At 40.7% G+C, this 24063-nt stretch overlaps 1 protein-coding gene across 1 annotated transcript in view; it reads left to right on the forward strand.

Moving 5' to 3' along the window:
- Nucleotides 1-3945: 3945 nt before the first annotated feature.
- PGM5 (phosphoglucomutase 5) overlaps nt 3946-24063 on the forward strand; it is a 75254-nt gene continuing 55136 nt past the window's right edge. The window contains exons 1-6 of the mRNA XM_042012870.1: nt 3946-4296; nt 10775-10937; nt 13442-13588; nt 16928-17053; nt 19583-19773; nt 20673-20827. Of these exons, the coding sequence (XP_041868804.1) occupies nt 4036-4296; nt 10775-10937; nt 13442-13588; nt 16928-17053; nt 19583-19773; nt 20673-20827 (1043 nt within the window). The 5' untranslated portion in view covers nt 3946-4035. The remainder of the gene's footprint in view (nt 4297-10774; nt 10938-13441; nt 13589-16927; nt 17054-19582; nt 19774-20672; nt 20828-24063) is intronic.

Genomic DNA, 24063 nt, shown 5'->3' on the forward strand with positions numbered 1-24063 from the left:
AGAGAACTAACTTCCCTATAAGAATCTTCCTATCCTTCTCTGCCTTTTCTAGCATAATAGAAATGCCTGCATAGAAAAACTTTAATTTGTGAGCTGAAAGACAAGACAGATAAAGTCAGTCAAAATATCTACCAATTTTTTGATTTTATTTTCTCTTTAATTTTTTTTAAACTCCTAAGTAATTTACATTTTGAAACAAAATCATTGCAAGTCAAAGAAAACAATGTGGAAAAAGCTTCATTTGGAAGCACAGGGGTTTAAAAGTGTTTTTGTTCTTATTGGCAAAACAACATAATTGAGTTGCAATTTTCGAGTGGTTTAAAGAAGCTGACATTTTATTTTTAGAACTTTTTTGTTTCAAGAGCACGGGTTAACAACTTACAATAAGTGTATGCCATTCTTCATATGATAACTGCACTACAAGAGGAACTGGAGTATCCAGCTCCATGGCAGAATGAGAATTTGAACTTCAAAATATGGTAACATGGCGAATGCCTGAATTAATTTTGAGTATCCACATTTCTACCTCAAACACATACTACATGAAACAACTGTAAAAATATGTTTTTGTCTAAAACTCAGGTATTATTCTAGTGATGAATTGTGAGCTCAATGGCAAAACTTGCTTAGTTAATGGCACTTGTTCAATTCTCCTACAACATTTGCAAGCCAATACAAAATATTTTTCCTTAACAGAAAGGAAGTGTCAGGTCCAGTGCAATTTCCTGTATGTTGGCATCAAATCAGAGCTGGGCTGGGCTTCCATAACCTACCTTCAAGAAAATCCATTAGTATTTTCTGCCATCTTGTAGAGGCAACACTTCAGGTCACCAGGTCAACTGAATTAAAAGTAATTGTGTGGCTATAAAGGGCTTCTGTTGCAATGGGACAGACTTCTGTCCTTCAAGCCCACACAGGCAACAACCCAATGCCCAGCCCAGTGCATGACAAAACCGGACTTAAATGGACAAAGGCACCAGTACAATGCTGGTAAAAAAACATGGGCAAGCACAAAAATTATGCATCTTAAAGTAATTAATACTGCTATGTTGTCACAAGACAAATGAGTTATGGTAAACATTTTAAGGCTCAGGAATTAAAAAGCTTTAAGAAACAAATAAGAACCCAAGTAGGGGGTGAAAATGTTCCTGAACGACACTGCATATGTCAAACCATGTTTCTAAAATTGGCATTCAGAAAGCTAATTGTTTTAGTTGGAAACAGAACAAATTTAACATGTATCCTGTCACTCCATTAAGTTGGTTTTTATTTTAACAACCTTTAAAAAACTCAGTCACAACAGAGTTTGGTAATACTAAGAATATATTTAGCTGTTGTTTTCCAAGAAGACATTCCAGACTTTTAATATCATCCCAAACTGATAATTATTCATTTGTTGAAGATACACACCAGTAATCAGCTAATGCATTGCAATACTAGCCATTTACAGAGACCTCCACTTCTCACTGACATCTGCTGAGAACAGGACTGCTTGTGGGACTTGTATTGCTATAGAACAGAAATTGAAGCACTTATCCATGGATAAATGTATCAACATAATGCTAATCTGGGTGCTGGAAAACTGAAGAATTTATTTCAAAAAGTAAAAACATCGTTCCTGTTCTTCAGCTTTCGTCCTAAAATGTTCAGGCTCTCTACATTAACTTCCTCATGCTTTGCACCGCCACTGAGAAGGCTGATAATTTATTTTTTAAAACAAAACCTGAGGTCCTTCTGAAATAGTATGACTTAATAACACTGAGTTTTGCAAAGTATTTCAAGAATCATAATGAAAGAGGGGTTACATAAAGTTTTGGTTGGACTTACCTAAAGCAGAGCTTGAGTTTGAACTAAATTTACAATGCTCATTACAACCCATTACACTTCTGGTAGTGCCTTTGTCAAGGCAATGCTTGAAAAGACTGTAAAACACATTTTTTCATTACTGTACATAAATTATATGGGTGGAGACAAGCAATTTCGGAAAATTGTCACTCTTAAATACACATTCTGAGAATGTCAGTGTTTGCAGAGTTTTTAAAATTGATTCAAATTAATATATTTTCTTCCAAATGCTGAACACATTTCCTCTATCCATATGAAAAATGCAGTCAATTCTTTATTTCAAAGACTATCAAATTTCTTACTTTGGTCATGTGTTTTCCTTTATTTTGATCTTATCTGTTCTTTGTAATGCTTTCCATCTTTGCTGCTGTTTCCTTGTTGGGTACTTGCTATGGTAAATAGCAGTTATCTGATTTTATTTCAGCTTTCACTAAGGCACACTGTATGTCTTGGTTTCACTGCTGGCAGTGCTCAATATTATTTAAGATACAGCTACCTCATATAAACTGTGCCTTGTTTACATTAGGGATATGAGAACTGGCATTTCCACAGGGCAGATTTTTTTTCTTTTTGCTGTTTAAAATGCATTCTGAATCAGTACAGGAAGCCACAACCATGACTACAGGCTACGAGGTCTAACAAAAGAGAGAGACGAGATTACTGCTTCCCTATATGTGCTCTGGCCCTCTGCTGCTAAAGGTGTTCTCCCAACAGAGCTAGAATTCTTGTATCTGCTTAAATGAATTACTTCGTTTAAACTAAACTGTTGGGCCTTGCCTACTGTAGAGTGTTCTACTGTGATGGCAGCCATCCCTGCAAAAGGGATGTATGGGTAGTAGAAAATTAAATTAAACTGTCATGCTCTATGAACCACTAAAAAGCCTGCAGAAATAGGGCTCAAAATCATGACTGAGTTCCTCTGGTTACCATTCATCAGGTGACTCTCACTGACTCTTAATGAACTACTGAACGAACTATATAATGGACCTGCAGCCTCTGTAAAAGACGAAAGCATTTTACACCATATTTGCCTGGCCACCTCTTATCATTGCAGCTAACACGTTGCTTTGTTGAACCATAACACTCCACTGGGCTTCTGAGTGGTGTGTGAGCAGACTCCTTTGAAGAAACCAGAAAAATGCCTTACAGAACTATTTTTGCCTGCTCAGATGCAGGTCTACACCAGGGATTTCCTAAGCACAAGAATGACATCGAAGTTACATGACTATTTTTTCCAACTCTCCTACCAAGAGAATTGTCCTGGCAAAAAAGTGCTGTGTGGGCCCAGTGTGAAAAGAGCATTTGGATGGAAACTTTCAGCTGATGTTTGACAGTCACAGGCATCTATAAACACAGCCTTTATACTGGGAAATGTCAGGCATCTTCACAGTAGCTAGTGCCACCGCCTCTGCATTTCATTTAAGCAGAATGAACCCATGAACTAAGCCTTGCCATACATCTCTATGAAATACCTTGGTTTGTCATAGGGAAAGGCACCTTGAGAGTCGGCCTTACAAAGAGTGAGCCTGGAGAGAACGCTTACTTAGCAAGCCCCTGCTCAAGTTTACTTACTATACAAAAAACTTGCTTTTGAGCAATACAGTAAGGAAGAAAAAAAAAAAAAAATCGATTCCGTTTGTTCGTGCTTTAATTGCCTGCTCCCTTGTTTCCTCGCCTGGGACAGTACCCCTGTCCGGCCTACTCCAGCCGGACTCTTCGCTACATAGGGGCGCTGCCCTCGGCCGGAAGGCGCTGCCGCCGTGCCCGGGGTCCGCGGCTGCCGGGGCCCGCCGGGGGTCGGCGGGGGGGGCCCGACGCTGACAGACCGTGATCCCCCCGAGCAAGTGTGCGGCGCTGGCTCGCCCGCTCCCCGCTGCCTCCAGTTACACCCCTGGCAGGAGCCCGCGGCTCTCGGCTTCGCTTTCCAGGGTTATTTTTGGACGGGGCCGCCGCATGCTGACGGCAGCGGGCTGGCGAGCCTCGGGCGCCTTGGCGGGCAGCGAGGCGCCGACGGGGCCCTCGGCGGGGCGGGCGGGGAAGGGGCGGTGCGCACCCCGCGCCCGCCCTGGCTCCCCCGCGACGCCGGGCCCCGCCCGGGGAACGCCTCTGGGCTGCCCACGGCCGGTTCGGCAGCCTGCGCCAGGGCCGCCGCTCCCCAGCGGAGCCACAGCCCGGCAGGCGGCAGCCGCCATGGAGCGGACCCCCATCCCCGTGCTCACCGTGCAGACGGCGCCCTACGAGGACCAGCGCCCGACGGGCGGAGGGGGCCTGCGGCGGCCCACGGCGCTCTTCGAGAGCCAGCGCAACTACCTGCCCAACTTCGTGCAGAGCCTCCTCTCCTCCGTCGACCTCCGCGACCGGCAGGGCTGCACCATGGTGGTGGGCAGCGACGGCAGGTACTTCAGCAAGACGGCCATCGAGATCGTCGTCCAGATGGCCGCGGCCAACGGGGTAAGCGGCCCCTCACCCTCCCCGCCGCCCCTCGACGGCCCCTGCGCCCCGTCCCTGGCAGCGGCACCCGCGCTCTGCCCGCGCCGGCGCTCCAGCGGGAAGCACGGGCAGAACCTTCCAATGTCATCACCCGGACAGCGCTCCAGACGCAGACGGAGCCCGGAGGAACTCCGCGTGCGGCTGGATGTCAGCGCTGTGCGCGTCAGGTGCCCGAGCCAGCGCCACACGTGCCGGTTCGTGCGTCCGCTGGGCTGTGCCGCTGGGCCCTGGAGAGGTGATGGCTCTGTCGGGGTGTGGCGGTGGGGATGGTGGCAGCCTCAGGAGACTGCCAGCCGTGCGGTGCTGTTTCACACCTTATTCTAGAAGGAGGAAGGCATGGGAGCTGAAACACAGGGTTCACTCTGCAGGAGAAAATGAAGCAGAGTTAAAAACAGGTACATGGGAAACAAAGGTATCAGACATGCATCTGCTGCTCGGGATATTTTAAACATATTTAAGGAAAATTGTATTGTTGAAGGAAGAGGAATTCAGCATTTTATCTACATCTTAGGAAAATAATAGTTCTTTTCTATTGGTCACTTGCTAACAAATTGTAAAATGCAGGAAGACAACAGTGGCAGAAACCTGTGGTCAGACGGGACACAAACGTTTCTTGTGCAGTTTTGAAAGTAGGAAAAGAACTTGGGAAGAAGACTTATGTCTTCTGCTAGATACATGCGTGTGTGGATGTCTGTGTACAGAAAGCTGGAAACACCAGATAATGCAGGCTTGAAGTTCCGCTTCAAAGCAGAGTTGAAACTGCTGTCTCTTGTTGTGATGCCTAGACTGATCCTCTAGATTTGGCAGAAGGAGTGATATAATTTTATAGGGTTTCTTTTTGTAGGGATTATTTTTTGCAAAAGCTCAGTGCTTCAAAGGCAGTGCTTTCAGAAGATCTTTCATTTTGAAATGAATCTTCATATGTGTTTGAATTTTCCCTGCTGATTTGTTGTCATGTACAAGCTATATAGACCAGTCAGTCTTGTATGAGTAATGAATATTTTAAATTTACTTCTAAAACATGTTCTCAATGTGCTGGTAGTATCAAGCAGATGCTGAGTGATGTCTGAGATGTCAGACTGACTGTCTTACATACCGTCTGCCTAGTGCAAAATCACCATTCATATAGGGACTTGGCAGAGGCCGGGGTTTATGTGGCCCAGGGTGTGGAAGGGCGCTGGGGGGTACACTGGTGGAAGTGGGGACAGTGGCAAGACTGGCACAGCGGTTCCATCTGCAGTGTCAGGGAAGGGAGCATGCAGGGAGTGGGTGTAGGGCAGAGGAAGTGGGCTGGTGTGTGGGGAGTTGCAAGAAAGGGGGACAGGTTGCGGAGGAGTGCTGCTCCCTAGCCTCATTGCCCATGTAGCTCAGTGGAGATAGTCTCACTGATGGAGTTGTACTTGTTGACCAGGTGAGATGAAGTGCAGCAACAACTAAAGCAAGAGCCTGGCAGAAAGAACTGCACTGCTGAGGCTGAAGTTCTTGCCTGTCCTTGCATGCTGGTAGGAGCTACAGGAATGGGTTAGTTACAGTGCAGGGTGACCACAAGGACTGACGTGCTGAAGAAGTTAAGGGTTTAGAAGAGCAGGGGCTTCTCAGACAAGTTATGCTGACTAATTTTTCCTATCAGCCTGCCTCCTTCTTACTGTCACATGCCCCGTCTTCCTTGAATATCGTTCTGCCCTCAGGAGATTTCCAGTTTGACATATTTCTGGCACCGTGCTGTAATAATTCTTCCCCTTTCTTAAGTTACTGCAGGTTTCTTAGAAACACAGTTTCTCCCTAGTGTCTTCTGAAGCCAAACCCCAAACTCTTCTGCTCACAGTTCTCACAAAGATCTGAATTCACGCATGATTATCTTGCTAATGACACAGTCCTCAGAAATTCAGCAGCCCAGCTGGTAGGGAGCTACTGAAAGGGCTTCCCATGTCCATGTTCTCATCCTCTATTCTCTTTGTAACGTCTTCACCCTGCTCACCCTCACCTCTGTTTCTCTCAAGCACAGTGTAAATGTATAAGTCTCATGTTTACTTACTTAGTACTATCTGTACGTGTTATTTTTTGGCTGTTAAAATACACCTGCTGGGAAAATATCTAAATCTACTTGATAGCATTGCTTAGTGCTGTGCTATGTAAGCAGTGGGAGAGGAAGAGAAGACTCATGAGAGCAAAAATCTCTCCCTTTGGATGAGGTTAGTATCATGAGAAATCATGTAGCCAGTATGACAGTGAAAGAAGTGAACTGATGGTAGGCTGGATCAGATAAAATGTGGGGAAGGCTTGAAGGTGCATTGAAAATGTTCAGCTGCCCTGAGTGCCCGAAGAGGAATAGCCACACAGTGCTGATAAACTGAACTTTAATCTCCTTCCTGGAAGATACGTACCGAGTGTCATGGTTAGTGTGCCTGCTGAGTACAAAAATAAAAGTGATTTTCTATTATCAACTGTAAATGGATTGCCCTTTAGAGTTGCTAGGTTCCTCTTGTTCTAACTTGGTGACTCATCCCACATTCCCCCTGTGCTAACAGCTTAGCACGGTTGGCATAGGCTCTGGTACAAGGAGTGAGATGAGGTCCCCTGCTCAGTCAGCTGCCAGTGCTTGGTCTGCTCATCCTGGGTGCTGCTGGCTCATGCCCTCCAGCTCAGGGCTGCAGGTACATGCCCCACAGCTGCAGCCTGCACAGCTTTCCCATGCTCTGCAGCTGCAAGCAGCACATGCTCCACCAGCTCTGTGGGGCACAAACGCATTTGGGTAAGGGAGTGCACGTCATGGGAAGGTGGGGGAGCGTGAGGAAGGCCGGTCCTGTGCCATTCTGGGTTGCAACAAGCAGTTTGACAAAGTGGAGTGGTAGGAGAGTATCTGAGGCTCTATTTCCCTTCCCACCTGTGTCCTGCCAGTAGTAGTGTCTGTCAGCCTTAATGTCTGGAAGAACTGAGGTAGAAGGCTCCAGCAGTTGCAATACAGTTCCTCTACGAATTTGATGCAAATATTAGACTCACCAGCTGGATGGAGTGTCTCATTTTTGTTGGAAAGTTTAGGATAGGTTTAAATGAAAAGCTGTTGTTCGTGAGTCTCAGTGGCAGGTGAGAAGCTAATGATCTTACACTGAATATGGAAAGTCATGACAACATGCTAGAGAGATTGCAGAATATTGATAGTAATGCTGTAGAAGTTTGAGATGGCGGAGAGTTGAGTTTTCTGGTTGTCTCCTACGTAATACCATATTGCTTTTATTTTCCATGGCTTTTCATGCAAATCTTGCCCTCCCTCCCTGGCTGTGTGTGATACTTATTTTCTTCTACACTGAGTGTGGTTTTCAGTCATCTTTAGGATACTATAGTAAAAGATAGAGAGGCACAGCCCCAAGTTGTTCAGGATGTAATCTGCTTGCTTCATGTTCTTTCAAGTATAATTGACTGAGGCATATGAGAGATTACTGGGAAAAAGAATTTAAAAAGCGTTAAGTGACTCCATGGTAATCAGCTGAATTGTCTAAAAAGGCACAGCTGCAAGCAGTAATATTGCATAAAAGTGTTCTTGTAAAGTACTTGTTAGGGTACTTTATTCTTTCAGCTGTAACTGTTTGTTGAGGCTCTTTGTTTCTGCTGTTGCTACTAGAAGTACAGTGACAAAATAGAATGTGGCATAGGGACACAGTATTAGAAGGGATGTTACATGCCTGTGATCTTGTAGCCATGCAAGTTTTTGAATTCCAAAGATAATTTTTCCACGCTATGAAATTGTCCAAGATTTTCTGAAGGATATTACTGGAACTTTAATTGTGAGTCAGTGTGTGGATATAGTTTGGTTACTGTTTTAGCCCAGATTGCAAGAAGTCTGTAAAATCGGATATTAATTAAATTAATTAAAGAAATAATTAAATGCTGGTTTAGTATTTGGTTCAAAATGAAGAGATTCTGAACCAGGAGAAGATGACCTTGTGCATTCCTGCCACCAAAATGAAGAAAGCAAAGGAAGATGGGTAGCACATTTACACCTCTAAGGCCTACACTCTCCTCAGGGAGTTGTGTAGAAGTACTGATGACCTTAATATAAGGTGAAACTTTATAGTATTCCCTGCAAATAAAATACCAATGTATCTTATGCAATTTGATTTGCAGGATCCTTAATTTAGCATACTAAAAATTGCAGTATTTCTGTAATACAGAAATCAGCATAATAAATAATATTTCTATGTAGTATAGAAATAGTAGCATCATGACAAATGCTTAAGGCAAATCAGATTGTTCATATTTATATTAGTATTTGGCATCCAGAAAAATGGAAAAACCAGTTTGTTCAACATCTGCTGAATGGGAAGAAATTAAATATGGTGAAGAGATAGTCCTAGGCAACTTGTGCATTGTGAATAATTTAAATATTCTACTAACTTTTAAAACTACAGGTGTTGTGCATGAAGACAAAAACTAAAACTCACTAGTTTAGATTTGGAAATACCAAAAACATGTTTGTGATAAGCCTGCATGGAAGCATAAATGCATTTGTACTTGAGTACCTCCAGATAGATTGTGTGGTTATTTTCAAGTATTTTTTAAAACGCTATCGCTGTCATATTCCTTTTGTTTACCCATACACAATACTGTTTTAAGAGCTGGCACACATTTCTGACAGCTGTATTTGGAAGATTGAGTCATTGCTCTAGCTTTCTACATGCTTCATAGTTTAAAAAAAGGGAGGGACAATATTCAAAACAATCGATTTCAGGTTTTTTTAAAATAGTATTTTTCTTTCCATTATAATTTTTTGCTTGTTTCTTAACTTCTTAGCTCTCCTGTTTTCCAGCAACATTCCATAGGCTTCAAAATTATCTGCAAAAACTCTGAAAAGAGAAGCAGGTAGACAAACAATCATTCTTTCATGAGAGCTTGAGGTAGAAATCTCAGATAGGAGAGTGCACATTTTTTAAAATTTGAAAGCAGGTCTTGTGATTCTCAGTGAAAGAGAAATGGATAGACATAGTTTCTGATTGGTGAGAGTTATCAAAAAAGTAATTTATGCTTGCAGTTGAAGTTGATAATTTCTTTGTAGTCTTAATTATTAAAATAGTTCACAAAACCAGGTTAAATAATCTCTTAATCCTTTGCTTTTCTGAAGTTATTTGGAAGCACACTTCTAAGTAACCATTAAGGTCCTCATGTGAGTGCCCAGAAGAAGGTCATCTGTATATGAAGGAACAGCTCTTCATGGACAGGAGGCAGGTAGTGACACCTCCTGTGCTGTTGCTTTGCCACACAGACTGTAGAGATACCAAATCTCCTTCAAACTAGAGAATGAAATTCGAAGTTCAACTCCTAGTCTGTTTTTAGATGGGGAGTGGGAGGGATTCAGTGTTCCGCGTCTCCCTCTGCCTCCCCTAACTGCCCTGCACCTTCCAAACTACTACTCAGTAGTGGTGGTGGTGAGTGGGCTGATTTTACTTTTTTTTTTTGTATTGATGTTATTGAGAAACTCCAAACTTGGACAATATCCTTTTAAGCTCCATATACAGCTGCCTCAGTTCTCATCTGTAACTCTTAACCTCCCCTTTTCCCCTTGCTTTTTTTTGGTCTTCCTGTTTCCCAGAAATTGGAACTCTTTTGTATTTCTTTGTAAATACATTTCTTGTTGGCTCCTAGATTATTTATGTTAAGCTGAAACTGTAGTATTGGTGTAGGGGATGAAGGCATGGTTTTGAAATTGGAACCTTGCAGTGGAACTGCATGTAATACCAAACACATTGAGTCAGTGTTTAATAACACCACCTGAAAGGTTTTCTTTTATTTTAAGAATGGTGGGAACTTCCCCTGCTCAGCTGTGCCCTGGGAAACACACCCTGTTCATTTGGAATAGCCAAGGAGTCACTGATGGCTGAAGGAGGTGCAGTGCTTTTTATGGGGCAGGACATCCAAGGGTGTCTTGGCAGCAGAAGTGTAACTACAAGAGACTGCAGGTCCTAGTGTGGAGTGATACTTGTGATTGCGCTGGAAGGCTGCCCTATGAAAGGCAATTCTCTTTCTGTTCTCTTTCTATTATAGTCCCAGCCCTGCAAATGTGTCCACAGAGTCAGCCCTAAACTGTGCTGATACCTGAGGGGATTTGCTGATTTGCAGGGTTACCTGGCAAGTTTTGGTTGCAGGATGACAGCCTAGTATTACGCTTGGGAGCTTTGCAAATCCCTATCATTGCTGCGCTCTTGCTTTGCTGTCATATCCAGGTCACTGGGGTTAAATGTGCCAGGATACAGTATTTTTTGTCAGTGCTCAGGATTAGCATGCAACCAACTCATGTACGTATATTTCTCTGCAAAAGAATATGTTCCATACCAGGACTTTACCATTTCAATCCTGTACATACATGCCCGTATGTGTGTGTGTTTATATACTGATTTTCAAACATTTGGTACTATTCAGAGTACTTTGGCTTGTTTTTTCCACATAGATCGGCAGATTGGTTATTGGACAGAATGGGATCTTATCCACACCTGCTGTTTCGTGTATCATCCGAAAGATCAAAGCAGCTGGTGGAATTATTTTAACAGCTAGCCACAGTCCTGGGGGACCTGGAGGAGAATTTGGAGTCAAGTTTGAAGTTGCCAATGGAGGTATGGGGTTTTTTTAAAACACACTACAACATTCCATCTTGGTATGCTGGAAATACTCTTACAAGGATAACTAGGTGTTTGTAACTATGTGTTTTTCATTTACTCTGTTAAAACTGTGAAGAACATAGGCATCTCTCTATCTCTCTATTTTTTTTTTTTTTTTTTAATAATAGAAGTGTATTTGCCTCCACCGGTCTGAAAAATAAGCATTAAATGTTCATTGAAGCCCTTGGGGTAGCTGTAAGATTTCTATAAACGACAGACTTGCCATCCTGTTTTTACAGTACCTTGTATAGTCATCCAGATCACCGTAACGGTTCTGATCCTTTTATAAAGATGCCTGTGAGGGACTTCTGTTTTCCTCATATTTCTGTGTTGCTTGTCTTGGCATTTACTTTAAAGCATGTAATTTCAGAAGCAGTATAACTCATTGTCTCGAGTGGAAGAAAGCACTTCTTATGTTTATCCAGGAAGTAACTGGTCTTACCCAGGTAGAGAGCTGTACCATTTTAGCACAAGTCCACCACTGAATAGTGGAATTTGTGTATACGTGTAGGTATGTTATACATTCTGTATGTTTTACATTATAGATCTGTGTACACTCATATAACGTTATGTGATGGTAGCTGACACCTTGCATACCTCACACATGTAGAGTGCTTTCAATGTGAAAAAAAGAACTGAAAGGGCTTATAAAATGTTTCCTTCCCCATTTTGAAGGTGAGAGAACTTGAGAAGGAGTGCTTTCTCCCCTCTCCCTTGTGTAATTGAAAAACGTGCATGGTTAAATGAGTGTGATTTTATAAACAGAATAGGCTGGAATCCCAGAGAGATTAAAAGGACTGTGTCAGGTCAGCCAGTGAGAAAGCCAGGGTCACAGCCCACATGTACCAGAGCCAAACCATTAGATGCATTAGCACTCTATAAACTTTAAAACACCACGTGCATTTAAAATCTGCTTGGTAGATGGGTAACAGTTGGTGGTGCAGTCTTTCTAGTGTGCTTTGCCTTTTTAAAGAGAATTCAAAAAGGCTGTTAAGCTTTATATATGAAACACTGCTCAAACAGAGGTCACAAGGTTCAATTATATATGTTAATCAACAGGGCCATAATGAAAAGTAGTTGGTTTAAGTTCCAGCTGAGAAAATGTGAGTTAAGTATTAGGCAAGGCGTTTGAATTAAGACTGTGGTTAGGCACAGCAGCAAGCTCCTAGGGAAGGTTATTGTTGCTCTATATTCTTGCTCAGTCTATTTGCAGATCCAGGTCAAGCAGAAGTGGTTTGTTTCTGTAGCTGTAGAAGAGAATGTAGAGTGACTCTGGGGTATCTCCTTAGCTGGAAATACCAGTAGACAATACATCCATCTATCAGGGAGGATCTGGAGCTATTGACATCCTCACCCTTTGGTTGGGTTTGGATTAGACAAGTAAGAAGTAATTTTCTAAGCTAAACGAAGAATTAAGTAGCTGGTTTTTGTTGTATTGGACCATCTGGTACACTGCATCTGAGATGGAAGACACTAATTTATGTGGCAATGCACTGCTCTAGCAGCGTTGCTGGAGGAATGAGAAATTTGCACTGAAAACACCTTCAAAGACGCTTTGGATTAGGAGAGAGAACATGTAAACGGGAATAAAGGAAATAATTTTTAGAGTGAAAGTGTAGCTTTAATATAAGCTGTGAAGAGTCAGATCAGCCAGAAGGGACTTTGTTGCAATTCATACTCAATTACAACTCAGACTCAACCTTTGCACTGCATATGGCATAGTTCATCTAGTAATTTTTGCATCGAGACTGCAACTTTTGTTTGGTTTACAGTAAATCTGTGAAAATAAAGCCATTTTTCAAGCTTTGGCAATGAAAGTAATTCACAAGTAAGGTGTGTTTTCTGTTTCTGAATGACATAACTGATCCAGGTTGTAATTGCTAATTGTTGAGCAACCGAATTCTAACAAAGATAAATTTCATTCAGGTAGTGGAGGGAAACTGCAATACAGTACCACTGTAAAACTGGTAAGACTTCTAAAAATGGTATGTTTTTGTAATGAAATAATGGGAAGCACCAAACTATGTGATCTTCACAGGTGTGCATTTGCAGAAAGTCCTATGAAACACCAGAACCTGCTGCTGAAGAACAGGCTTTCCTTTAATAGCTATGTTGAGATTCCATGCAGAGTAAAAAAAAGGCAGTCTTTGACCAATAAACCCAAACAAATGTGACTGTGGTTACCTCATTCTCCCTGCCCCTGGATAAGAATTGATTTAAATACTCTATGTGAATCAAAATGTTGTGAGTAATGCAGTGTATTTCCATGTTTTATTTTTTTGAAAAATGTTTTAAACCTGTGTTGTGAAAAGACAGACCTTATTTACTATAGTACTTTGGTTTTATTTATTCCATAGTAACTCAAATATATTCAGAAAAATGTTTGCTATAGCACTCACTTTTAAAATAGGAAATCTTCATTTGAAAGAAATGACCCACCACATTATTTTCTCTTATAGGACCCGCTCCAGACATGGTTGCAGAAAAGATCTATCAAATCAGCAAAACCTTGGAGGAATATGCAATTTGTCCAGATCTCAGAGTTGATTTATCACGCCTAGGAAGACAAGAATTTGATCTGGAGAACAAATTCAAACCTTTCCGAGGTATCAGTGTACGCTTTTATGCATACTAAGTCCATTGGGTCTAAACATCAGTATTGTGGCAGAATTATAATGGGTAATTATATAAGCAGAACTTCAGCTCTTTAAGATGCCTTACTAGAAGTTATCAAAATAGAAGGCAAAGTATAGAATCATGGAACGGTTTATGGTGGAAGGTACTTTAAGGATCATCTTGTTCCAGCCCTGCTGTCATTGGCAGGGAAACCTTTCATTAGACCAGGTTGCTTAGAGTTCCATCCAGCATGGCCTTGAACACTTCTAGGGATGGAGCATCCACAGCGTCTCTGGGCAACCTGTTCAAATACGTCACCACTCTCACATTAGAGAATTTCCTCCTCAAATCTAACCTAAATCTCTTATCCTTCAGTTTAAAACCCTTCCCCCTTGTCCTAACACTATTTGCCTGTTTTGAAATTTTTTGTATAAGGTCCCCTTTAGGTACTGGAAGGCAGCTGTAGCGTCTCTTCAGAGCCTTCTCTTCTCTGTGCTGAACAGCCCCAGATCTTTCAGCCTGTCATCACAGGACAGGTTCTCCATCCCTCCAATCATCTTTGTGGCACTACCTTGGACCTGCTCCAACAGGTCCATGTCTTTCTGGTACTGAGAACCCCAGAGCTGGATGCAGCGCTGCAGGTGGGGTCTCACCAGAGCAGAGCAGAGGGGCAGAATCCTCCACCTGGACATAGAGCTGTTGACCGCAACACTCTGGCTGTGTCCATCTAGCCAATTCTTGATCCATTGAATAGTCCATCCATCAAATCCATGTCTCTCTGGTTCGGAGATAATATGCCATGTGGTACAGTGTCAATAAAGAAAGCTAGGTAGATGATGTTGGTCTGTCATATATCATCTGAAAGATGAAAGCAGCTGCTGGAATTATTCCAACAGCTTGCCACAGTCCCAGGAAACTTGGAGGAGAGATTGCAGGGAAGTTCGAGGTTGCCAGTGGAGGTAGGGTTTGGTTTGGTTTTTTTTTTTTTAACAAAGAAGATGGTCTCATCAAGAGACTTCTCGTGTCAGGTGTCCTGTAGTAGACCCCAGCCATGTTGGTCTGCTTGATTTTCACCCTCAGGGTCTCAGTGGCCGTTTCCCAGAGAAGCTCTTCACAATCTGACCCTTCCTTAACATTGAGCACAGTGCCCCCACCCCTCCTTCCCAGCCTGTCTCCTGAAAAGCTTGTGGCCCTCAGCTGCAGTGCTCCAGTCATGTACCTCATCCCACCATGTTTCTGTGATAGCAGTTAGGTCATAGTTTTCTAATTGCACCATGGTTTCCAGCTCCTCTTGCTTATGTCTAATGCTGTGTGCATTTATAGCTTTTACGTTTGTTTTGCACTTAAGGAATCTGAGTTACAGACTTCTAAGTGCATCAGGCCTCGTCTTTCAGCCAAGTATCTTTGCCAAATTTATGTTCTTATGCTTCTAGTAGTTAAACACCAAACGCAAACCTTTTTGGACTAGGAATGGTTTGCTTATTGAAGTCTAATTGACAAAAGAGTAAATGAGACTCAGTTTATTCATCCTTTGCTCACACTTTCTGAAAAGTTGTGGGATTTGTACATCCAGTGACTCCAAATGTAGAGGGATTGCTTAAGCACATATTTAATTTTAAGCATGTGAATACTTCTGTGCTTACAGTTGATTTAAAATTATCTAACACAGCTGTTTTCTTGAAGGAGTCAAAAACAAATAAATAAGGGTTCTGAAACGTATTTCAAATTTCATGTATATTTCATATGTTTCAAATACTGTAAGACTCTATTGTGGCCTCAAGAACTTTTCCACATTCCTGATGCCCTAGAATTAATTTTGTTTTTCACCCAAACTGCACCTTTCAAGACAATGTACATTTTGAGAAATAAAGTTTTTCATTTTAAAAAGTCCTTAAATTTTGGTTTTGCTGGAGTATTTTATTTTATTGCAGAGAACATGTTTGGCTTTTTTCGCCAAACAAAAAGCGAAGAGAATGTATTTTAAACTTCTGCTTTTTCTTCAGTTGTATGAACTAATTCCTGTGAATCAGGCTACAGAGGTGTTGAAACAACTGAGGTTAGGTTTGGCAGGAGTTAAAATAATTTTTAGACTTTAATCTTACATGTGCTTTATCTTCACATGTGTGACGAACTCCACTGTAGTTGTCACATTTGTTCATATATGCAAAGCTTAAGGCTTACTAAAGTGCTGTTAGGAGCAGGGCATAGAAGAGATGAAATACTATAACCTTAGTGAATGTTTGAGACTTTTAATATATACAGTAGAATTGGCTCTTTTTCAAATATGTTTTAGATTGTTTTTCAGCCTTGAGAACTTTTTTTTGTTTCTTCAAGCATATTGTCACAATCTATTCTAAGTGTTTTTCTCAGGCTCAAAAAATGTCTGTGTCATTTTCATGTTACTCTAAAGAAGAGCATTAGTGTGAGGTTAGTGTTTCTGAGCAAAATTGGATGAGATTTTAAGTAATAATTTAACTTGTAAGTAAAGTATTTCAAGATACTCATTTAACCAGATGAAAAGATACTTGTATAACATATGCTTTTTAATTTAATCAGGAAATGTAATTTGTTCCAAGAAGACTGAGAATCATGGCTTTTGACATTTGTTTTGTAACTGCTTTCATTATGACAGACTTATTTTCCTTAATTCATTTTTGTTTAGTGTTTTACATCCAAAAGAACTAAAAAATTGTAGTGCTCTGCTTTTATGAATTTAAATTTCAAGTTATCAAGACCTTAGCAAAAAAACGTGTTGCATCTGAGCCTTACTTTCCTGAATCAATGAGATTTACACTGCAAAAGTATAGTTTGTTGTCCATCTGCAACAAACTGAACACAGGTATTCCTGGTGCCAGAATTTAGAATAATAGACTGTATGTCTCTCTTGAAGAAATGATGCAGAGAGATACTGCTGTCAGATACAAGAATAGAACCTCTTGTGTCAACTTGTCATGGACATCTTCCTCCTCTGAGAATAAACCTATTTAGCTTGCAAAGTTTTCCAGTAGTTTAGTGAATGATCTATAAAGAGTTTACTTTGATATAATGTATGCTCATTGATGTCTTCAGTGAAATAGGAACTGTCAACTTACATTATCTCTGCAGTCTTTTAGCAGGCAGAACTTGATCTTTTCAAGGCTTAAAGCTTGATGGTAGCCACACTGAAGGCACTGGGAGACCGTGACTTTTCCTCTGTGGACTTCAAAGCAAAGCTGTGTCATATAGGGGTTGTGTACTCTGACTGTAGTTGAGTTGGGTGGAAGAGAGCTGGAAGAAGTAAGCTAACTTTTGTGCGCTGTAGTCACTTCTTTTCTGTGTGATTTTTCTAGTGGAAATTGTGGATTCTGTGGAAATCTACCTCAATCTCCTTCGAACTATTTTTGATTTCAATGCCATCAGAAATTTGCTGACCGGACCCAATCAGATTAAAATAAGGATTGATGCCATGAATGGAGGTATGAACTTAAGTGCTATTGGGGCAGAATTGTAGGTACACTGAAATAACTTCCCAATTAAAGTTGTACACTGCATTGATTTCTGAATAACAGTACAGCATATAAATGTCAGACTTTTGTGTAATAAAAGTTAAGGGTAGTAAGATTTGAACCTTACACTACCAACAAAGGCAATGGGTTAGATGCCTTACTAGGCAAAGAGGTTTATCCTACTTGGTAAATAAGTAAAGGCATATGTGTCCAATAAAAGTTTCCTTTCTGCATTTGGAAGCAAGCAAGATGAGGTAATCTTGCCATGACAGGGTCCTAAAGTATATTGCAGTGTCCAGTGACTGAGGAGGTTACAAGGCAGTCTCTCTACTAAGAGGAAATTCTAAATGGTATAAAACTAGTTAAGCCTGAATAAAGAAATTAAAGAGTTAGCTGAGACCTCTTGTCTCACTAATGTTAAAAGTGAACAAAGTTCAGTGTCCTCCAGACAAGGTGAAGATGTCACAGAAGACAGCAAGGGGATCAGCGGTATGCTGATGTTAAAAAAATACAAGCTATGTCACTTAGGGAAACACAGACCAGGATGAGATCTATTTTAGGCTACATTATGAAAATATAAATAAAGATTTCTGCAGATAATAAGTTGAAGGGTAGGAGTGTAAGTAAGACTGTTCAACATTATCATATGGAAAACAGATTCTATCAAGCAAACCAGGTTTCATTCTTTAATGGGTTTACGAAAACAGACCCATAAAAGGAGCTGGATAGACTTAGAAAACTTCTGTAAAGCATTTTATCTAGTACAGTGTGATAGTCACTGTTCAAAATATCATAGTGAGTTCACAGTCAGTGTGAACACACAGTTCACTGTGGCCAAGGATTATAGTCTGCATCCAATGAGTGTGAGCACCCACTTTGGCAAGCTGTGTCCAGAGGACATACGGTGTCCCTGAGCAATGCAGTGAGGAAGGCAGTGCCTCTTGTCATGTACCACACTGGAGAGAATGTTACTAAAGTGCCTTAAAAAGCTCTGATATCCAGGTGTGTTACTGACTGTTAAGAATTTTTACATGTTGTCAAAAAGATGCATAGTCTGTCCTAGGGTTAGAAAGCTGATGCATCATAAGCATTTTAAAGGACTTGAGTTTGTTTACTTTATTTACAAGGTGACAGAGAATTGGCTTTATGACCTTGTTTTTTGGTGGAGAGATATCCGTACTATAATTTAAAGTACATGTAGATTAAGTGTATACACAAATACTTCTTGGAACGACAAAGAAGGTAGTTTCTTGGTTTTTTTTTTTTCAGAAAAAAAAAAATTTTGGTCTTCTTTTCTGAAAATTGCCAAAAAGAATCAAAAGAGAGAGATGAGTCCAGGCAAATTCGGATTGAAATGTCGCTCACATGTTTATGTGTAACAGTGAATAGCCGTTGGAGCAATCAAAAATCATTGGGGTTTGCCCTTTTCTTGGTGGCATCTGATCAAAAGACTTTCTAGATGAGATATATTAGCCAAAAGTGAGCCACTAGCCACAATATAGTGACATTACAAAGGACCACATGTATATGTTGACAGACTACCTTCTGAAATTTATTTTAGCTCTGCACCTCTGGAATATATTTATGCCTGTACACACTGGTAGCTTAACACTGGCAGACAAAAAGAGTACTTTGACAGGAGTACTCTTTAGAAAAGAACCTGAAATCATGGTATATTTTACAGAGTTAACATCTACATTTTCGTGAAAAGAAGTATCTCTTACATAATTTTACCTCAGGTCACAGCTGCTCCACTTAGCAAGATTTGGGAGTAAGGTAGCTGAAAGAGCAGTCACTCATGCATTCTTTACCTCTGAGTGACCTATTCACACTTATACCAGGGATGCAGAGTGCTCGGGTAGTGACTATTTAGTCACCAAAAGCATGTAATAATTATGGTATATAACAGCATGGGGTCTTCACTGGTCATGTCTTTAACAAAATAAAGAAGTATTTTGGAGTTAGTTTTGAGGAAGTTTTAGTTTATTCTCTGCATTACTCAGCAAGTAAAATGTAGTAAAATGCTTTGGTGGATGAATCTATTGCAATTTTCACATGTATTGGGATGTTAAAGTAGGTGTATTTCCCATTTGCATTCCCCTACTGTTTACTTTCCTTGCTATTGTGTGTTATTTAGACACATAGAATAGTGTTTTATTTTTATTCTAGTGAGAAAAACTCCTTTATGTGTACGATAATTTCTTTATTTAATAATGGGTAAAAGAACCCTGCATCTTTCACCATTCAGTGATTACTTTTTCACTTCCAGTAGTAGGGAACTGTGATTTTCATATTGAATTGATTATTTTCATACTGATTAATTATTTAATGTGAGGACAATCACATACTTCTCTGAAATAATAGTTTGGGGTTTGTTGCAAGGACAGATGTATAGAATTGCTGGAAGTATGGTTTGTATCAAATGTCCACAGTGCTGTGAAAGATTTGAATGTCAAGCATACACTTTTGTGACTGCATGACAGATTTCTGTTTTCACAGTTATGGGACCCTATGTGAGAAGAATCTTGTGTGATGAATTGGGAGCTCCTGCAAATTCTGCCATAAACTGTATTCCTCTGGAGGATTTTGGTGGACAGCCTCCTGATCCAAACTTAACATATGCAACTGCCTTGCTGGAGGCTATGAAAGGTGGCGAGTATGGATTTGGAGCTGCTTTTGATGCTGATGGAGTAAGTATTTAGACCTGTCTTGAGGTTCCACCATAGTTGTTGTTTTGTCTGGGGTCAGATATGGGACATGTAAGTATAATTTGTTTGCTTTTCAGTAAGTCGTTGAAGCTGAAAATGGTATTACTTTCAGGTACAGATGGTAACATTTGCAACCCATAAATCTGACACATATGTTGTAATTTGTCTCTGCAGATGACTGCAAATTAAGCAGGATTTGAAGGCAGAATGAGAATTATTTAAATAACAGGCTGGTTTTTGTCTTGTGCTGGTGTAACACTTTTTTCCCTGGTTAGGAACAGACCAGCATGTAGATAATACAGACTTGTCAAAGCAAACAGTAGCAATATTAAGTCCTTTTTGGTTAGCATCATAAATTAAGAGCTTTTTAGCTAAACAAAGCACTGAATCATAATCTCTGTTTATTTAAATTTTCTAATGTCATATTATCAGCATTATAAAAAGCAATGTATTACAGAAGCAACTTTCTCCCCTGACAAGGTAGGAGAAGGATGAAAAGATTCTGAAAAAAAAAGCTGTCTTCTGTTCTCAGTAAACACAAAACACTCTCCTACTGCATAGTAGTGCATGTCATTGGCAAAAAGATTATCCTACACAAGCATTCTCTTGACAGAAACAGAGCTGCTGAAGTGACATGTAGGAGGCAGAAGCTAGAAACTGATCTGGAGCTTTGATTTGCAAGGCAGGAGCGAGTGATGGTGTGATAGTGAGATTATAAACCTGCCAGAATGATGCCAGTACATTTTTCTGCCCAAAGGGGGATGTGAGTAACCTAAAGCCTGTCCCTTTTTTCTCTACCTCCAGTAGATCTAGGAAAAGAAATTATGTGTCCTCAATACATGGAATTTAGGATGCTATTTTAAATTTCTTTTCTCCTGCAGGACCGCTACATGATCCTTGGCCAAAATGGTTTCTTTGTTAATGCATCAGATTCACTGGCTATAATTGCTGCCAATCTGTCTTGCATTCCATACTTTTGTCAGATGGGTGTCCGAGGATTTGGCAGAAGCATGCCTACCAGCACAGCTCTGGACAAGTAAGATGAAATATTTGTTTGTATCACCTTGATCATTACATTAGTTATCTCTACTTTTTATTACATAGCAATTCCAAAATTGTGAAGTCTTTTGATAAGAGCTTCTAATTTTCACAGTATTTATGTGCTTTATTTTTTAAACTGGTTTTGATGAGATTTTGATTTTACCTAGATTAATTTTTCCCATCTTTACTTGCATTAAAAGAGCTTAATTCAGTCTGGAAAAGAAATAAATTGATAAATCTAATGTACAGTTGTTTGATGGAATTCTTCCAGAAAACTTTGTTCTTTTATGAGTAAATAATGGTTTACAGCCTAATCTGGCAGCCCTTTTTATGAAAGTCATGGAAGTTTAAAAGAGATAAAGTAGTAATTCAGTACTAAACAGGTATTCAAAAAATTAAAACCCTCCTCTTACTACAAACTGATGAAATATATGATCTGTTATGATATAAAATGTCCTGTAAGAGGCTGCAGGCAGTCGACAAATCCATTCCCAGTTTCAAGACAGATTAAAAGTATATTTAAAACTATTTCTGATAAATCCAATCTGCTCTTTAAAGATTTCCTGGATGAGCATCTTGTGTTAGCAGCTGAATTTTGAACAAGTCTCATCCAGGCCTAAATTTTCTGTAAATATCAAGATAAGATGATTAAATATTATTGCCTTAATATATTCTGTGTGGAAAAAGCATTGGCTAAATCAGTTGTGTCTCAATGTTCATCTGGCTGCATAGCTTTACTACGACAAGAGTGATCTACTGCTCCCCTTAAATGTGTCCAGTCAGGAAACAGTAATTTTAAAGTGAAACGTAGGTTGTGTGAAAAGGTTGATCGCTGTATCTACAGTTTGCCTATTCAGGAAGTTTTTAAAAGTTACTAAATTCAGAAGCTTTCTGCTTCCTCTAATACTTGACAGGGTCTTTGGGAATATATTTCTTGCTTGTGGGTAGATACTCTAGTTTAAGGAAATATGGTTAGGTCAGTGTTTGATGTATTTTGTTTATTCTGTTCAGCAGTCCAAAAATCTCATTATCGTTATGTTGAAATACGATATAAAATACATAGAGTTAATTTTGTGTATAAACACCATATCTGCATTCCTGTAAGAACTGAAGAAACAGTGACATTTACGTATGTTTGTCTGTCTTCTTTTCATGAAGTTTGATAAATATGTCAGAAGGCATGAACTCAAGTCCCCTCCAATAACACTGTGACTGTTTGAATTATATTCTTTGCAATGTTTACTTGACCTTCTGGTGCAAAGATCGTCTCATGGTGCTTACTGCCTTATTTAGTTTTGTGGAGCTAAGCCTGATTATTAAATAAAACTGAGCAACTGATAATGATGGAAGGACGTAAATATTTTCCCTTCCATTCCTACAAATATTTATGGTTATGCAGTTTTCAGTCTGTGTCCAGGACAGTTGATTTATTTATTTTTTATTTCATTTTGTGGTTCTTCTTGTTTTCTTGAAGACTTACAAGTTACATGTTGTCATGTAGTTCAGTGTAGATCATGCAGTTTTCACAGAGATCAATCATCTAGTTCCAACCCCCCTGCCATGGGCAGGGACACCCTCCACTAGTTGTGCAACTCAGGCACTGTGGCTGCTGAAGACTGAAGCAAAACTGCCACTGAGTTCCTTAGCCGCCTTCTTGTCCTGGGTAACCAGGTCTCCTGTTTCTTTCTGGAGAGAGTCCACATTTTTCCTAGTCTTCCTTTTATCACCATTGTACCTACAGAAACTATTCTTGTTGCTTTTGACATCCCTGGCCAGATTTAATTCTATCAGGGCTTCAGCTTTCCTAGCCTTATCCCCAAGCTACTTGGACAGTTAATCTGTATTCCTCACAGGCTGCCTGTCCTTGCTTCTACCCTCTGTAGGCTTTCTTCTTGTGTTTAAGTTTGCCCAGGAACAACTTGTTCATTCACACAGGCTTCCTGGTGTTTTTACATGACTTCCTCTTTGTTGGGATGCATCTCTGTCAAGCTTGGAGGGAGGTGATCCTTGAATGTTACCCAGCTTTCTTGGGCCTTTCCTTCCTCCTGGGCTTCATCCCATGGCACTCTGTCGAGCAGATCCTTGAAGAGGCCAAAGCTGGCTCTCCTGAAGTCCAGGGTAGGGAGCTTGCTGTGTGCTCTCCTTACAGCCCTGCGGATCTTGCATTCCACCATTTCATGCTCACTGCACGTCACGTGCCCCACCAGCCCCTCCTTGTGGTGAGATCAAGGTTCAGCTTAGGATGTCTCCTTGTTAGTTCCTCTGTTACTTGGGGAAGAAAATTTTCATCCATGCACTCCAGGAACTTCCTGGGCTGCTAGTGCCCTGCTGTGTTGTCCCTTCAACAGATACCAGGGTGACTGAAAGCCCCCAGGAGCACCAGGGCTTATGAATGTTAGGCTGCTCCTATCTGTTTGTAGAGAGCTTTATCCATTTGGTCTTTCTGGTCAGGTGGCCTGTGGCAGACCCTCACTGTAATGTTTCCTGTCCCTGCTCTCCCTTTAATCGTCACCCATAAGCTCTCTGTAGCTCCTTATCTGTCCCTGGGTGGGTGTAAGTGGGCTGACTACATGGATTGGAACACAGTTAGAAGTATCATAGACACCTTCCTTGGAGGTTCACTGCATGAGTTATTGAGTCTTCAGGTATTCCAGAATTCCCAGGTGTAGCGGGTTGGGTTTCAAACTGGGCAGAAACACCAATTTAGTGTAGTGGTTTGGCCCAAAATACTCATTACTGTTTATCTTCTGTGAGATAAGAATTAGGAGAAACGCAAAGCAGGCACCAAACTTGAAAGAATATAAAGAAGTTTATTAACAGACCTGAAAGAGGGGAAAAAAAATTATACCACACCTTCAGAACACTTCTCTTCCCCCCACCTTCCTCCCTTCTCCCACTGACAATGTAAAAAGACAGCCCTTCAGTCTGTTTATCACTTCCATAATAACCTTGTTCAGTCCATTTAGAAAGAGAAGTCTCTTCTTGCTCGTGCTATGAAAACATTATCACAACGAGACAGCCACCCACTTCCAAATAACTTTGTTCAGTCCATTTAGGAAGAGGAGTCTCTCTGCTCACATGTGAGTCCCTTCCCCCGACTTGCAGCTTTTCCCACAACTGCTTTCGAGGGTCCACTCTTGAAGTTTTTGGGGTACAATTTTAAGGTTGAGCCGTTCAGAAACAGAAGTTCCCTTCACCCATCTCTGGGAGCATTTCATCTCTAAGAACAGA

Source organism: Corvus kubaryi, unplaced genomic scaffold (genome assembly GCF_017639235.1).
Source record: "Corvus kubaryi isolate FWS band 111438036 unplaced genomic scaffold, C.kubaryi_AGA036_p1.0 split1-37296, whole genome shotgun sequence".
NCBI lineage: Eukaryota > Metazoa > Chordata > Aves > Passeriformes > Corvidae > Corvus > Corvus kubaryi.